This window comes from Diorhabda carinulata, chromosome 3 (assembly GCF_026250575.1).
Source record: "Diorhabda carinulata isolate Delta chromosome 3, icDioCari1.1, whole genome shotgun sequence".
Classification (NCBI taxonomy): domain Eukaryota; kingdom Metazoa; phylum Arthropoda; class Insecta; order Coleoptera; family Chrysomelidae; genus Diorhabda; species Diorhabda carinulata.
The window spans coordinates 16,705,737-16,722,096 of NC_079462.1; the positions used below are offsets into that span (position 1 = coordinate 16,705,737).

General features: G+C 28.3%; 1 protein-coding gene across 3 annotated transcripts; it reads right to left on the reverse strand.

Moving 5' to 3' along the window:
• Positions 1-703: 703 nt before the first annotated feature.
• On the reverse strand, positions 704-15,583 carry LOC130891664 (aquaporin AQPAn.G-like). 3 transcript variants are annotated; one of them, XM_057796531.1, is made up of 7 exons: positions 15,462-15,583; positions 8,319-8,470; positions 2,533-2,705; positions 2,330-2,473; positions 2,049-2,261; positions 1,852-1,932; positions 704-1,427 (listed from the first exon to the last, which is right to left on the reverse strand). In XM_057796531.1, the coding sequence occupies exons 2-7, from the start codon at positions 8,461-8,463 to the stop codon at positions 1,293-1,295; spliced, it is 891 nt and encodes a 296-aa protein (XP_057652514.1). In that variant the 5' UTR covers positions 8,464-8,470; positions 15,462-15,583; the 3' UTR covers positions 704-1,292. The 3 variants fall into 3 exon arrangements, with proteins under 3 accessions (XP_057652514.1, XP_057652515.1, XP_057652516.1); XM_057796532.1 differs by lacking the exon at positions 15,462-15,583 and adding an exon at positions 12,903-13,072; XM_057796533.1 differs by lacking the exons at positions 8,319-8,470; positions 15,462-15,583 and adding an exon at positions 6,769-6,950.
• Between the last annotated feature and the right edge of the window lie 777 nt (positions 15,584-16,360).

Sequence of the window (16,360 nt, forward strand, 5' to 3'; positions counted from 1 at the left end):
AATTTAACAATAATTGCTGAAAACTCGAAATAACCTGGACAATATATATGAAAATGACAGCTACAACATAGCGTTTCGCGAGGTGTGACGTCAAGCTTTTCTGATTTGTGTTAAATGTCAAGTGATTTAAATACCTCATTTTGTCGATTTTATTTTCCAAAAATATTATTAATCTTTTATTATTTTTGAAGAGAAGTTGTTTTTTTATTTACTAATTATCATGGTTAATCATTAGAAACTTAAAGCCATCCGATTTATTATTAGTGGAAACAAGCCTATTGCATAATAGATAAGATTAGCATCGGCGTGAAAAAAGATAACGGAAAATGTTTAATATAATGTTTCATCTCTTGATCTCTTTTTTGTCGATCATGCTTCCATCTGCCGGTAGCTTTTTACAGTAGAGCCGATGAAATTTCTAGATTTCTTCAAAAATTTTTACAAGGGATTTTCAACAGGATTGAGGTCTTAAAATGTATGAATATAGATGGCATTAACTTTTTATCTAGTTGTTAGGCATCTCTTGAAATAATTTACTAGATATTAAACTTATTAAATTAATAGGACAGAATATAAATCCTTCAATCTCGTCTCTTGGCTTGATAGATTACGATGAAAAACTTTATTTACGAGTACTTTGTAAAATAATAATGCATATTTCAAAAATGCTTTTTTGGTGAAGTTTGATTCAAAAATACAAATATTTAGAAATGAATAGTTTATTTACAAATAATTTCATGAATACACTAAATATACAAATAATAAATATATACATTAGAATATCAAAAATATGTGAATTATCTTAGAGGGATTAATTACGAGAGGTTTGAAAAAATTATTTTTCAATAAAAATATATGTATATATAAATATATTTCTTAGTTATTTCAATGATAGAACAGACATACAAAATTTATTATACAGCTGCCTGCTATAGCAAATTAAAATAATAAATAGTAAATGTCAATATGACATTCTGTTGTTAGTTGTTACATCATTTATATTCAATATTTCTCATATTTTAGTACAATATATCGTTGCTTATTTTTTTTACTACAAAGACATTTAATTTTATCCATTCATATCACGTTAACTGGAATTCTAAAAGCTCTTAAAATTATATCACAAGCATAAAACATTTTTAGCCAAAAAGGAAATATGTTTTTGAGATTTGTGGAAAATCTTGAGAATTATTGCGAATTTAGAAGCTTGGTTATTAGTTTTGAACATTTTAAAACCTATTTAAAATTATTTCTCAGATACTTGGAATGTATTATCATAAATATTCAATATATTAGACTTTTTCTAGTTTGTTGTCTTTTAAACTGAGTTCCTCATTGTTTTCATTTCTATCTTCAGGTATACTGAATAAGAATTTATATATTCCAACACCTAAAATTGCGCCGATATTGGGTCCAATCCAATACACCTGAAAAAAAGAAAACAATGTTAAGAAAGAAAAATTTTTCAACAAAATGTAAAAATTATAGTTATTTATCGACGATAACTAATTATGTGTGAAAATAAACAAGTTAGTCCATAGAAAGGCGCTAATATTAAGATTCATTAAAATCTTTCGTAATATCTAGATGTAAAGAAAACTATTAGGTTGTCCGTCAACCCATTCAAAAGTACCCACATCAATGAATCAATGATTGATTATACATTATTTACCGACCCGATTCGTATTCAAAGTTGTTTATTTAATAAAAATGTTATTGAATGTTCTTTTCTTTACGTAATTTATATAAAAAAATAAAATAAATTGATGTTACTATATACTATGTGTATGTATTGTATTAAATTGGAATAAATAGTGAAAAGAAATTGAGTATTGAGAGACTAAAACTTACCCATATATGTTTGAAGTTTCCTAATAATAATGCAGGAGCCAAACTTCTAGCTGTGTTCATACTGGCACCAGTAAGTGGACCCTAAAATTATAAATTAATAGATATATAATGTAAAATATAAAAAATTAATATTAATTTATAAAAGATAGTACTTTCCAAAAGAACTATAATCGTAATAATGTAAACAAGGTAATTACCGCAACCATGGAAATCCCAGCAATTACAAAGGCAAACCTCAATGGTACAGAATCCGATTTATCTTCGTTTCTTTTATCCCAAACCGCACATACGACTATTATTAACGTTGCAGTTATTATAGTTTCAATTGCAAGAGCTTGCATCGGTGTTAACAAGGTATGTGGGAGAGTCATACAGAAACCATCTTTATAATAATCAGAAGGCATTAATACCTACGATAATTAACACATGAGTATTATATGATTAATTCTTCAGATGTGCGTTTGAGAAAAAAACTTACTTTCAACAGTCCAAAGCCTAAAATGGCTCCTGAAAACTGTGCCATTACGTATATTCCTGCCATCGTCGGAGACAGTAATTTCATCACGACTGCAGCAAATGTAACGCCGGGATTTAGATGGGCTCCAGATATGTGACCAAATGCCTACAATTTCAATAAAAAAATAGAAAAGAAAACTTCAAAATAATAATAATTATTATTACCTGAATAATTAATAGTATCATCAATCCGAATGAAAGAGATGCGAAATGATGAACTGCTGGGGGATTATCTACTTCTGTTATACAACCCATACAGCCCATAAACATCATAAGACCAGTTCCTAAGAATTCCGATGCGAATAAAGTTAATGCTTTTGGAGTTGCATATTTTTTTCCTAAAAAAAAAATAATGCATCAGTAAAAATATGATAATTATATCAAATCTCCTTGATAATATTTGTACCTGTAGAAAAATAACGGTTCAAATACTCTCAGAAAAATATTCAATTAAATTTTCATTAGAAATGAATCGACCAAATCACGTTTCATTGTTTGAATATATTCTACCTTGTTATGTCAAAAATTTAATTGTTCGTTTTAATATCTCATATTATACAAATTATTTCCTTAATTTACTTCCGACGCATTCAAATTTAATACGTGATTCATTTATTTATTAACTTTTTTAATGTTATCTGTAGAATCTTCATTGTTCGCGAAATTTAAGGTTATAAGGCAGACAGAAATATCATTAGTAAATTATTATTTTAGTCTCGTACAAAAGCATCCTTGATATCATATTCGAAATAAACGTTTGCAATGTCGATTATATGTATAGTGTGTAATATTATTATATTCTTTCAAGACGAGGTTTTACGTTATAAAACATTCGCACAACCAAATTTACCATATTCCTTTTCGTTGATCAAATAAAATATCTACTAGAAAATGCTTACAAAAAACTGTAAGGCATTCATACTTAAAAAAATTAATAAATGAATAATTAATAAGTGGAGATAAGAAATCCCTTAGTAGTGTGTGTTCTTTCCAATAATTATTTCGAAGTCTCAAACTTTAAATATCGTTAAAGCTAATTAAATGGATAACTAATAATTTGTGGAAGACGCAGTAGCGGAATTTACGTAATTCTTATAGATATTGGCGTTAATGACGTTAAAATTTTTATTTATAAAATTGATAGACACGCTTCACCGGTTCTCGTTTATTTGTCAAAATGTTTTTTCTTATGTAATGGAAATCGTTTTCTCTATACAATTAACAAAAAATTGCTGTTTTCCACTAATAATTTCTTTTTTTTTTTAATGATTCGTATTTAATTTTTTTCTGTTCTATATTCAGTGATTACGTATCCTTAATCTAACATCATTCTAAATAATTATAATGTAAAAGTTGTAAAACAAAATCCTGGAAACGATTTATTTTTACCATTGAGTTTAGAAAACTTGCAAATCTTAAGAATATTCAAACTGTTTTATATTAACCTTATAAAAAGTTAGGTATTTTAGGAGTTGTTTTTAATATTGAGACTCAAGTTTGAGCTATTCAAATTAGGATTTAAGTGGATGAACGTATAAAAATATATCAATAAATGTTATTTTGATACAATTCCAATATACACCCCACAATAATTAACGCATCACTCATTATTTTCTAAATATTTTAAATGTGTTGCCTCTTTTTCGAATTTTATTATTATTACGAATTAAAACGCCAATAGGTACGCCTTTTGCAACATTTATTTTATATCAGTTTAATCTACAGAGGACAAAAAGTTTGATTTACCAAAACATAGAAAATATCAAAAAAATTGTACAAAACATTTATACAAAAAAATGAACGGTGCTTAAACTAAAACCAGCCAATGAATTTCTAATAGAGTATGTTGCCGCCCCTCGCTCTAATTACAGCTTTCATTCGTCTTGGAAAGCTTCTAAACAGATTCTGGACGTATCCTTGCGGCATGTTTTCCCAGAAATTAAAAAGAACATTTTGAAGATCACCTAGTGTTCTTATTGATGCCGGATGTTGCTGAATTTGCCATCCTAGATGGTCCCTGACATGCTCTATTGGGTTAAGGTCCGGGCTACGTGCAAGCCAATGTCAGCATTTAGTCTTCCATCATTCACTGGTACTAACTCCGTGCGACCCTCGAAAGAGATTCCTCCCCAAACCATGATAGAGCCACCACCAAAGCTTTCACTTTGACAAAAATTAGCTTGATCACCATGTCGCCTATGAATTGGTACACGCCTATCTGATGAATACAGACAAAATCTTGATTCATCCGTGAATAAAATATTGGACCAATCTTGAATATTCCAATTTGCGTGTTCTCGAATAAAATTCCAATATTGCTACTCGATGTTCTCTGGTACCTTTAGCTGGCACTCTGGCTCGTTATATCTGCTTCTTTCAGCCTATTTCGAACTGTTTGTAGGCTTATTCGGACATTACGAGCAACCAACAGATCTGTTTGCAGCCTTCGATGCCTAATGCCTAATTCTTAACGCTGTTAACCTCAAATAACGATCATCTACTACCGAATTTACCCTTCCGCGACCTCGTCCGGATCTTCTGGTTAGCTGTCCTGTTTCTTGGTAGCGAATAACAATTCTGGATATGGTGCTTTGTTGAACTCCAATTATCTCGGCGACGTATCTTTGACTGCGGCTATAATTCTAGCGGCTACGTGCAAGCCAATGTCAGCATTTAGTCTTCCATCATTCACTGGTACTAACTCCGTGCGACCCTCGAAAGAGATTCCTCCCCAAACCATGATAGAGCCACCACCAAAGCTTTCACTTTGACAAAAATTAGCTTGATCACCATGTCGCCTATGAATTGGTACACGCCTATCTGATGAATACAGACAAAATCTTGATTCATCCGTGAATAAAATATTGGACCAATCTTGAATATTCCAATTTGCGTGTTCTCGAATAAAATTCCAATATTGCTACTCGATGTTCTCTGGTACCTTTAGCTGGCACTCTGGCTCGTTATATCTGCTTCTTTCAGCCTATTTCGAACTGTTTGTAGGCTTATTCGGACATTACGAGCAACCAACAGATCTGTTTGCAGCCTTCGATGCCTAATGCCTAATTCTTATCGCTGTTAACCTCAAATAACGATCATCTACTACCGAATTTACCCTTCCGCGACCTCGTCCGGATCTTCTGGTTAGCTGTCCTGTTTCTTGGTAGCGAATAACAATTCTGGATATGGTGCTTTGTTGAACTCCAATTATCTCGGCGACGTATCTTTGACTGCGGCTATAATTCTAGCGGCTCCTTCATTCGTCACATATCTTGTTAAACGTTGAGTTAAATGTTCTGGATTTCAATGCATTTTCCAAGACAGAAATGATTTACTCGAGCATTTTTGCTTCCAAAAAAATTTGTAAGAAATTGTGATATTTTTTTGCCTATGATAAGAAGTCCAGAAATATCTATTAAGTTGATACATATACAGATTGTCCCAAAAAAACTAAAATTAAGTATTAAAATATCCTAAAATACCAGTGATGCGATAATTTTTGTTGTCTGTATATTTTCATCCGCGCAAAATGATCATAATTAGAAAAAATTCCCAAAACCCTCCTATAAGGTGTTCGGTAACCGTCATTCAATATTATTAAGATAATTTCTAGGAATGGCAACCATTCTTTTGAATATAAATATTTCTCTAGTAACTAATCCGAGTTATATATAATAAATGACATTAAAGAAATGTTCTTTGTAAAAATGCGCCGTATCCTTGGTAAAGTAAAACACAGGTAAAAGTGTTTTCAATAAAGTTTATCAAGAAATGAAGATTGTTTGCTGTAGTTTTGAATATTCATATAATTCGCATAGAATATTTTCCATTTCAGATTTAGAATATAGAATATAAAATACTATATGAAGCGGTGAACTTTGGTATTTTATTTTACTTTCGATACCAAGTTAGCAAAGATTTCCTTACAATTTATCGAAAATCTAGTTAATAATTATAAAAAAATTGTATAAAAATGAAATAAAAGGTTTAATTATTTTCTTGTATAAATCAAATGTGCTATTTATATGAACAGACATTCAATATGATTTGACCTTTATTAGATTACTGGCATTTTTGCAAGATAAAACAGAATTATCTATTCGATTGATGGCACTTGCTCTTTTTGATTTTTAATTATTTCTATACAACTTTTTATCAAATTATCTCAAATCTTCCAAATTTTAACTAACTATAATTTCCAGTAGAATTCCATTAAAATTTTAATTGGATTATAAAAGTATACCTATCGAAAATTCCGATATATTAGTTCGCTGTTCTATTTTTTGTAAGAATGTTATTAGTTTTTTTTTATTATTTTATGTTAAAAATAAGAAAAAACGTAATTATTTCTAAGTAGCTAAATTATTTCTATGGCTATTGAAATGAAAAAATGTATCAAACCTTTTTCTGCCATCGTCGAAGAAAAGACGTTACACTTTATATTTATAAAATCACCAAACAAATTATTTTTGAAATCTACAACCGCTCCAAAAGCAATCGTTCTCTTGTGTTATAATGTAGAAATAATAATCTTTCATATGTTTATTTATACATGAATATTATCACAAATTTAATATTGTTTAATTGAGACCACTCGATAGATTAGGTGTCTTTTTATCGCAAATGGCGTCAATTTTGCGAATATGACGATTTGGAAAATGAACGAAACAAATTTTTTCGTTTTGTTTTTAGTCCAGTAGTTGATCTACAGCTTAGTAAAAATGGATATCATTTTTATTTTTAACCAGAGGAAAGTTGGATGATAAATCGTCATTTATATTATGATATTCCGATGAACAAAGATCGACTATGACAGTCTTTTAAAAATCTACTTACTGAAAGAAAATGTAGAAAAATATTGATACGAAAAGTCTTCTCTAAACTGAATAGATTTAGATGGAAAGTAAAATTACGTCAGGTTTTTAAAATATTTCTATTTAAAAATTACGCTACTTTTGAAAATCATTTATTGAAAAAGTAAATGATGTTCTTTCTTATTTCGGGCGAGTATTTGTGTCAGAAATGGATTATTGACCTACGGCGGCATGATTTAATATTTAAAACTTTCTCATTTGGTTTTAACGAGATAATGAAAAGTATCTATCGACTTTTAATCTTATACCATTGCACAAGAATCATTTCAAGACGACAAGGTCGATGAATTCGATGCATTATTTCGTAAGGGTTTTAAAAAATTAAATGGTAATAATGAACGTGAAAAATCGAACTTTAATTATACGTGTTCAATTACTTCATCAATATGTTGATGTTTGTCGAAATTTTCTATCTATATTCTATCTATAATAATTTTTTTTGAATGAAAATAACTTGTCCTTTTGTAAAATAGGGTTTTTGTATACCTGGCCTAAGATAATTAATTTGCTTTTAATTTAATTTTGAACAAACATAATTAAATTTGATCGTTCGTAATTCAGAGATGTGTTTTGTTAAAATCTTGCTCAATTGTTTGTTTATTAATTCTGCAATTTTGAATTTTGACCATATAAATAAAAAAAATTACTTTCTGAATCATTTTCTGTTTCGAAGATAGCGCAAATACTTTTAGTTCTTACCATCAAATAAATAAATAAATATTTATTAATAATTATTTAAACAAGTTACTAAAAGAAAATTCGATTTCTATGAAACTATGGATATAAAAATATATGTTTGTCCCTTTAGTATAATGAAAAATAAAAACTTGAGAAAGATATACGTATCATCTTAAATTAAAGTTCACTCGATAAATTATCAAATATTACTGATTAGATAAAAATAATGTGATCAATTTTTTTGCCACTGAAAATTACATTATTATACTATTGTAATATTGAATAATTTGCGATTATATTAAATTAAGTAGTACATTTATTTTTTAATATCAATAGAGGCGTTAAGATAAATCCTCAAAAATTTGCAGTTCTGAGTTCATGATTGTTCTGAATACTTACTTTCATCTGTCATCTTTTTAGATGCCTTGGCGATAGCCTTTTCTTTAGATTTTTCACTTTTTTCCACTTTTTGCAAATCACAAACTTGTAGTAGAATGCCATTGGTGATGTTTCTAGCAGTATTTTTATTTACGTCTTCCAACATGGCAATTCTGTAATTAATTTCATAAAATTCTTTATTCATATATTCAACAAAACTAATAATCAGTTTTGTAATATGTATTAGTAAAATTTGGTAATAACACAACATTACAAACTTAAAAACAATTTCACGTGAAAATTCCATTAATTTATTTTGTATTTAACACGTTTTTTATATTTATTTCGTGTTAAATTTCATGAATAATAACTGCGCGCAAATCAAGAAAGGGGGGGACAAGTGTTTATTGGCATGGTATAGAAAATATAAACAAATCTCGAAGTATTAGGTAAAAAATATTTCAATTTTCTGGTATAGAAATATAGTAAATATCTAGACTCTTTCGGTATAATAGATTAGGATAGTGTTTACCTGAAAAAGGTTGTTTATTTAAGCCCGTTTTTATCAAATGATTCTGTTCAATATTAGTTTTAATTCTTATATTGTTTTAAATCACAAATATTTATACAGTAGCCCTTCCATGCAATATTAGAATGACTTTCACTTACTTAAAATTGTTTTCAACGTCTGTTTCAATGAAATTATTTTATTCTTGGTTATGAATTATTACCGAATCAAGGATAACAGAATCAAAAAGTTGAAGATGGGTGGACTGAATTAATATCCAAATAAGAAAATAACACCATAAATTGTTTATGTTGAAGAATCTTGTCTAGTTTTAACGTAAATTTTTTTTCAACAATCTTCTACACAATCGATTCGAACTTCTTTTAGTAGATCAAGGATAAGATAGGTAGATATATTATATCTCTTACTGTTACAGATCATAATTACCAAAGGTTTAACGTTACATTTTTAGAATTAAGTGGCTATTATAAAGTTTTAGAACCATTGCATGCTTTTTATTTCAAATAGCGTATCTGATTTGACGGTTTACATAACCGTCGAACGATTATTTGTCAACCTTTTTAGTCACATTTAAATACATATTTCCAACTTATTACAAGTTCATTAAGCTTCTTATATTAATTAATAAATTAGGAAAGGAGCATAAATGCTTTAAAAAATAACGCAAGAGGTTATTCACAAAAAGAAATCGATTGTGAATCCTAATCAAAAGATTTACTTGAGAATGTTTTTAAAAAATATACTAAATACTATATTAATATTTTTTTAACAGTTGATAGTCAAATTTCATTCATTCAACTTTTATGTTTTTTATATATTTAAAATAAGTCGTACGGCACTGCGTGATACAATTAAAGTAGGTGATTATATTTCAATATAGCACCACAATTGGTAAATATATATTCAGTACAAGTTATCGGTTAAGTAATGAATGAATAGATATGACCGATGAATGTGTGTGTGAGAAGATTTTTTTCCGCGGCAAATAACACGCTAAATACAAGTTTTAACGGATTTTGTTTGCTAATTTTATTATAGTCGATCTTCAATCCTAATCAGGAATTTGAGTTAACGACACTTGTATGATAATTATTGGGAATGTTCGTGTATAAACCAATTTGGAAAAAAATCCTAATTTATAACCGATTACGATTTAATGTGGAAATGAAATAAGCACCTACTGCTATTGATTTAGGTTTTTTTATCGTTCACGCTATGATTCACAAAGGAATTGATTAAGGGTGTTTAATATGTACTGTTACCGCATTTAATAATATGTGAATATAACAAATCATACTGCAATTATTCCTATCTTTATCCTAGTTTACGTTAGTCCAACTTTTATTGACTTTATTTGCCCGACAATTTTATTTACTGTAGCCCCATGCTTGGACGAATAAATAAAAAGAATAGACCTAGCATGTTTGAATATGATTGAAGCCAACTTACAGTTGACCTCAGTATTGTCAAATTTCACAGTTAATATTTATTATCTGAATGCATTGTACGTTTCACAAATAATTATTTATACATCTTAATTTTATTGAAAATCAATAAGAATCTGTCTCTAGTCCTCACTAAATTTGGTTATTGGGAAATATTTTCCACAATTGATTTCAACAAAAATGTTTTCATGACCGAGAAAATAATTTTGCTCAAAAAGTTTAAAAAAAAATATAAGCTTGGCAACATCTGTATTCGTTTGCGGTAAAATGGCTCCCTTTGTTTACTAAATATTGAGAAAGCATTTTGAATAAGTGTGTTGAAGGAAAATATTTTTGAGTGTTTAATTACTATTTAAGTGACATATTAGTGCTAAGACAATGGGTAAATCGTGTTATGTTTGTAAAAAAGTGGATTATTTAAAACCTAACCTTTCATTCCATAGGTGAGTATCAGTGGCGTAACTCAACCTTATTTGTTAATAAATCGATTAACTTCTTACAATATAAAATTGTAGATTTCGTACGAATGTAGAGCAAAGATAAAAGTGGCTAGCTGTATTGAAATGCAGGAAAAAGATTTACCCAAAGAAGCTTATATTTGTTGCTCTCATTTCAAAGCAAAGGGAAGCAAATGAAAGGAAATCCTGAGAAGATTTTTTTGAAAAAGAATGTAAAACCTTTACCATACTTTCAATCAGATAGCAGTTCAGATTATGAGGTATCTTCCAGTAAGGAAAAAAGTTATGTTAAGTTTGGATATTAAACCGGGTACTTCTTGGCAGTGTTTTGATTCTACATTTGAAAAGTATTTATTGTCTGTTTGAAAAATGTTGTTAATTCATATTGCGTATTTTGTAGTTTACACAGAGCCCCTTCATCCAAATTTTCAGGAATTATATCATTGCACTCATCTGAAACTTTTGCTTTTGAAACTGAGAATAATTCTTGTAACCAACAAGAAGAATGTTCTCATAGTCACTGATGTTAAGGTTTCAAAAAAATAGAAAACTTCTATAAAAAGGTAATTAACAAAATTTTTGAAGGTAGATATGGATAGTTATTAATCAAGTGTTTCTTCAATTCAGGAAAAGAAAATTTGCTGGAAATCTCAGCAGTTCTGATTTCGATACACCGAAGCAGGCTAAAAAAATATGAGGGTTCTGAAAAATACAGTGGTTCTTCAAAGAAAAAAGATTAAGGGATTCCAAAAATCTGTTCGAAGACTAAAATCCAGCGTAAGTTTTCTAAATTCTCTGGTTTCTGTTCTAAAAGAAAAATTTTTGATTTTTTTATTATATTTTACATTTCGCATGTTACGCCTATGTTCGAATAATGTCATGTGTGCGGGGCAACATAAACAAACTGCCCCTAGGATGGCTTCATCGAGAGACGATAAATTCTAAATCAATATTGTGTAAAATCGTTATTAAAAAACCATTGTATTGAAAATAATAGTATATAATATGTATCTGTTAATTACTCAATTATGTATTATGCATTGTACCAGTTAATATGTATAATAATTCTATTTATACAATACTTTTTATTGTGTCAGATATGATATTTCACAATGCCTTTTGAGATAATCATTAAAATCTATAGGAGTTGCGAGATAAACAGAAGAAAGTAATGAATAAAATTGAGTTTGCTATTGAATATCATCTTCGATACTCTCATTAATCTCAATAATTGCGTCAAAGAATTAACAATGAAGCGCAGATTTGTATATTCAGTAATTGTTAATTGTAATCATTTTATTGTAATCAAATGACTCATATTATTTAGATTATCTCATAAAATTACACTTTCTTAGCTATACAATTATAAGTACAAATGAAGATTTTTTCGGACGCACCTCGATTGTTTATGTCAGATTTGAGGTCAAGATCATTTGGATCGTGTCTTACAATTTCAACCGTCAAATAAAAAATTAATTTTTTCATAATCCAAACACAGGTTTCAAATGTATCATTTTTTGTTATCGATACTAGATTAATGTTAGTTGTCGCAAAATTAAATCCATTTTAATATTTAAAAATACGAACAATAAAAATAGTACCTACCCGATATATTTTTAATTAACACCAAAATGGGAAAAAATATATGTCGAGGATAACTGTAGAATAGATGAAAGTTTCATTAATGGAAATTTGAAATAAAAATATTGTTCCCATGCTATTTAAAGATAGTTTTAGTTAGCGTTATTATACTTATAAATTATCATTTTTAATTTAGTAAATAATATCAATATCCCCACGTTATTTTTTCACTGATTTCATTTATGTAGTTGAGATTGTAGTTTTTAAATTGTTCACTATTGAGAATATGTGGCAGTTTAGTTTAGAGACAAGTCATCTGCAATATTCTTCATGTATAAAAATTACAACGGGTTAATAAAAACTCAATATCAAATAATATTATCGAATGATATTAGAAACGACTAAAAATCGCCTACCTAAGTATTATTTACCTAGAAAAAATAAATTGAATATAACTAAAATATAATGAAAAACGAACATTTTTTCCAAATATGATCGTTCTATCAGTGATTCGTTTCACATATTATTATTATGTAAGCATGTAAGTGCGAAAGACTAATTTAAATACAAATTAAATTGATGAGGTACTTACAAGATTCGTCTTCCTTTCTTATAGATCAACTTTAATCTTATTTTATGATGTAGGTCGCTCAAATGTTATTATTTAAAGCATATGTTGTTAATGACATTGACTATTAGAGAGCACCTGAGTGAATGAAGAAAACAGCCGGCTGGTAAAATATTATATTTCTATACACAATCACCTCTACTATAAGGATTGATCATTATATTTTGCAGCATTTTCCCGAGTGGGGAAAATTCTGTACAAATCATCGGGTATAATTGAAGGAAAGTATGTATTTATGTCGTGGATAATATTTGTTTGCAGGTATCCAAAAAGTTCAGCGTATATTAAAATAAAATATTAATACCGTCTAAAAGAAAATTTAATAATTTTGGTTAGACGTGAAATTAACAGAAAAAATAGTGGATTGGTAATTGATTACGAGGTGAAAAATAAAAAAAAGCATGATTCCATCTCCTATAAATTGCTTTAAATTCCTTTAAGTTTCAAATTAGTGAAAAAAATCTTTAAGAGTCTGTGGAAATAATAGAATGTTTTATAAATATAAATTGTAACCATATCAGGTTTCGAGAGTTTCAAAGAGTTCATGGCTACTTATTTATTTACCTACAATTTTAAATACTTCCAAAAATTTCAATTTTTCTTTATCCATTTTATTGATTTTCTTTATTATGCCATAAAAACAGAGAGCTGCAGGGGGAACTTCAAAACATTTGTATAATGGTACTTATAATAAAATAAAAATCGATAAAATCTGTGTTGAAAATAATGGAAGAAAATACTGGTCAGATCGACACCGAAGACGTCACTTATGTTATTTCAGTGATACATTTATTTACGTAGATCTAAACTGAAAAAGATAAAGTTGTAAAAGTGGTAATATGCTTCTAGGTTTTAGCTCAATAATATCTATACAGATAGAAATATTGTTATTAGCTTTTTATAAGGATATCGAATATGTTTGAAATGATAAAATAATTAATTAAAGTCACTCTTCATCTTTAGTAACTAAAAATCCTTTGGTAATTTTACGGTTACTATGCTCCTGCTCGAAACTAAACAGAGTTTTCAACGATTCAATTAGTTTTATAACTCATATAATTATTTGAAAAAGTTAAATGTACCACAAATGCTTTCTTTCCGCTAATTCCAATATTATCAACTTTCTCAAACATGTAGACTTACATTCTAATATAATATTAAAGTTCGATTGGCTGTTTCAATTTTCAAAACTTTCTTTTCGATGTTCAACGGTACACTTTATTAATTTTTATTTCAACCTTTAACATCGATATACAGGAAGCTGTTTTAATAATTGAATAATCTATATGTATAAATGTATTGTGAATCGTTTCGTGGAAATAATTAGACTATGAAGTCTGTCTCATCTTTTATTTAACTTAAAATACTTTTATCTAAAACATTCTATTTGGAACAACCCTAACCTCTCCTAAATTATTCTCGAAAAACATTCTGTCAAAGTTCTTAAGGCTAAAGAGAAAAACGAGTTACACAACCCAACAAAAAATTAATCTTAAAACCTGTTTACACAGATTTTAGCGTATACTAACAAATGGAATCAAACATATCCATATAAATTTTATATAAATATGGTTTGAAAATTTTTTTTCTTTGTATCGTATTCGTCTTCAAGTCGTAAAAAATCAAACCGCACCTCTACTTATTTCTTGACCTATATTCTCCTGAAATTAAACTGAAAATAATGAAATACTGATTGAGGTTTTGTATCTTTTCGTCATATCTATCAAAAATTATTGCCTTCTTGGAAATATTGTTGGTATTGCGACGACCGCGACAAATCAAGATAATCGTGTAAAATAACCTTGACTTGTCTTATGTTCACTTTCTTATTAGAGAGTGAAATCTTTAGTTTGAGTGTACAAATAATCTTTTTTTAATTTGAGATGAGACAATTATGATAAGATCACGGATGAAGATGTAATAGGAGCAAAAACAAACTGCTTTCTACTTTTTGCAATAAAAACGATTCGAAAATTTTTCAACAGTATTATTTTCAAATTAATCACATTATATAGCCATTAGCTCAAAGAGGAATATTGATATTAGACCGTCACAAAACTATGAGTATCTACCGTGAAATAAATTCTCGCAGATGTTATCTCAAGAAAATCCTTGTGATAATAATAGACATACCTAATAATTTGCATGGATGAATGTAATTGACTTAGGATAGTGATAATACAATAAAGTTTTTTAGGGATTTTTAACATAAATCTCGTCTTCATCACGAAAAAGAAGAAAAAACAAGTGTACAAATTTCTCTTAATGTTATTACGAATTAGAGGTTATGGTGTATGTTTAAAACGTAATTAAAAAAAATAGGGTTGATTTTTCTATAATGCCGGAAGTACAATAACAAGTTGTCGGTTTTATATGATAATGGCGGCATCCGATAATTAAAAATTACGGCTTTATAATACTAAAATATCGATTAGCTAGATTTCGAGTTGTCATTGTGACTTTATAAAAATATGGAAAAATCTTTAAAACCCATTTACTCAACAATAATTTAAAAATACTCACCTTTATTAACATCGTGGTAACTTTTCCCTTAAACTCAAGGGAAAAATTATATCGCACTCCCAAAATCATTCGCGATTCAGTATTGATCTTACCAAGCTGTATTCACAATCATCAGCTGATCGCTATAAATGTGGCTATTTTTATCTGTATGTATATTCCATTTTTAATGATATTCATTCGAAAAAAAGTACTAAACGATGCATATAAGATATTCTATTTGCGAATTGTTTTTATTTAGCGGTCGTTACACTTTTATTTCAGCAAAAACGACGTTTAAAAATCATGAAATTTCTGTTGTGTACGTATACTAATAACCAGTCGTAAGGTATTAATGCAATATTTATAATTATAGATTTAGCTTAATATATTTAAACAGTTTTTCTCGTTAGAGTATTATAAATTCAGATATAGTTTGATAGTTAACCTAACCTAACTTGAATCTAATGGACTTATATTTTAGGTTAACGTACATTCAACTTTTAATTTTATACATATTTTAACTCTGGATTGATAATATCAATAAACAAAAATTTTCGTGGAAATAATTAGACTGTGGTGTCTGTTTCATCTTTTATTTAATTTAAAATGCTTTTATCTAACACATTCTATTTGGAACAACCCTAACCTCTCTTAAATTATTCTCGAAAAAACATTCTGTCAAAGTTCTTAAGGCTAAAGAGAAAAACGAATTATGCAGCCATACAAAAAATTAATCTTAACGCCTGTTTACACAGAATTTAGCGTATACTAACAAAAATAACAATAATAACAAACAGAGAGAATTTGGAATTAATTTTATCATATAGTATCTTTCTATCTTCTCCACGACACATAAGTTGCAATAAACTAACGAACCGATCGTTTTTTGAAAGGTTTTTCATTAAATTACTAAAAATTAT

What these genes read in the sequence shown, in the direction of transcription:
- LOC130891664 (XM_057796531.1), bottom strand. Translation starts at nt 8,463, where the DNA reads ATGTTGGAAGACGTAAATAAAAATACTGCTAGAAACATCACCAATGGC. An exon ending in TAAAAAGATGACAGATGAAA is followed by an intron (nt 2,706 to 8,318) that starts GTAAGTATTCAG and finishes TTTTTTTTTTAG; the next exon opens with GAAAAAAATATGCAACTCCA. An exon ending in GAAACTTCAAACATATATGG is followed by an intron (nt 1,428 to 1,851) that starts GTAAGTTTTAGT and finishes TCTTTTTTTCAG; the next exon opens with GTGTATTGGATTGGACCCAA.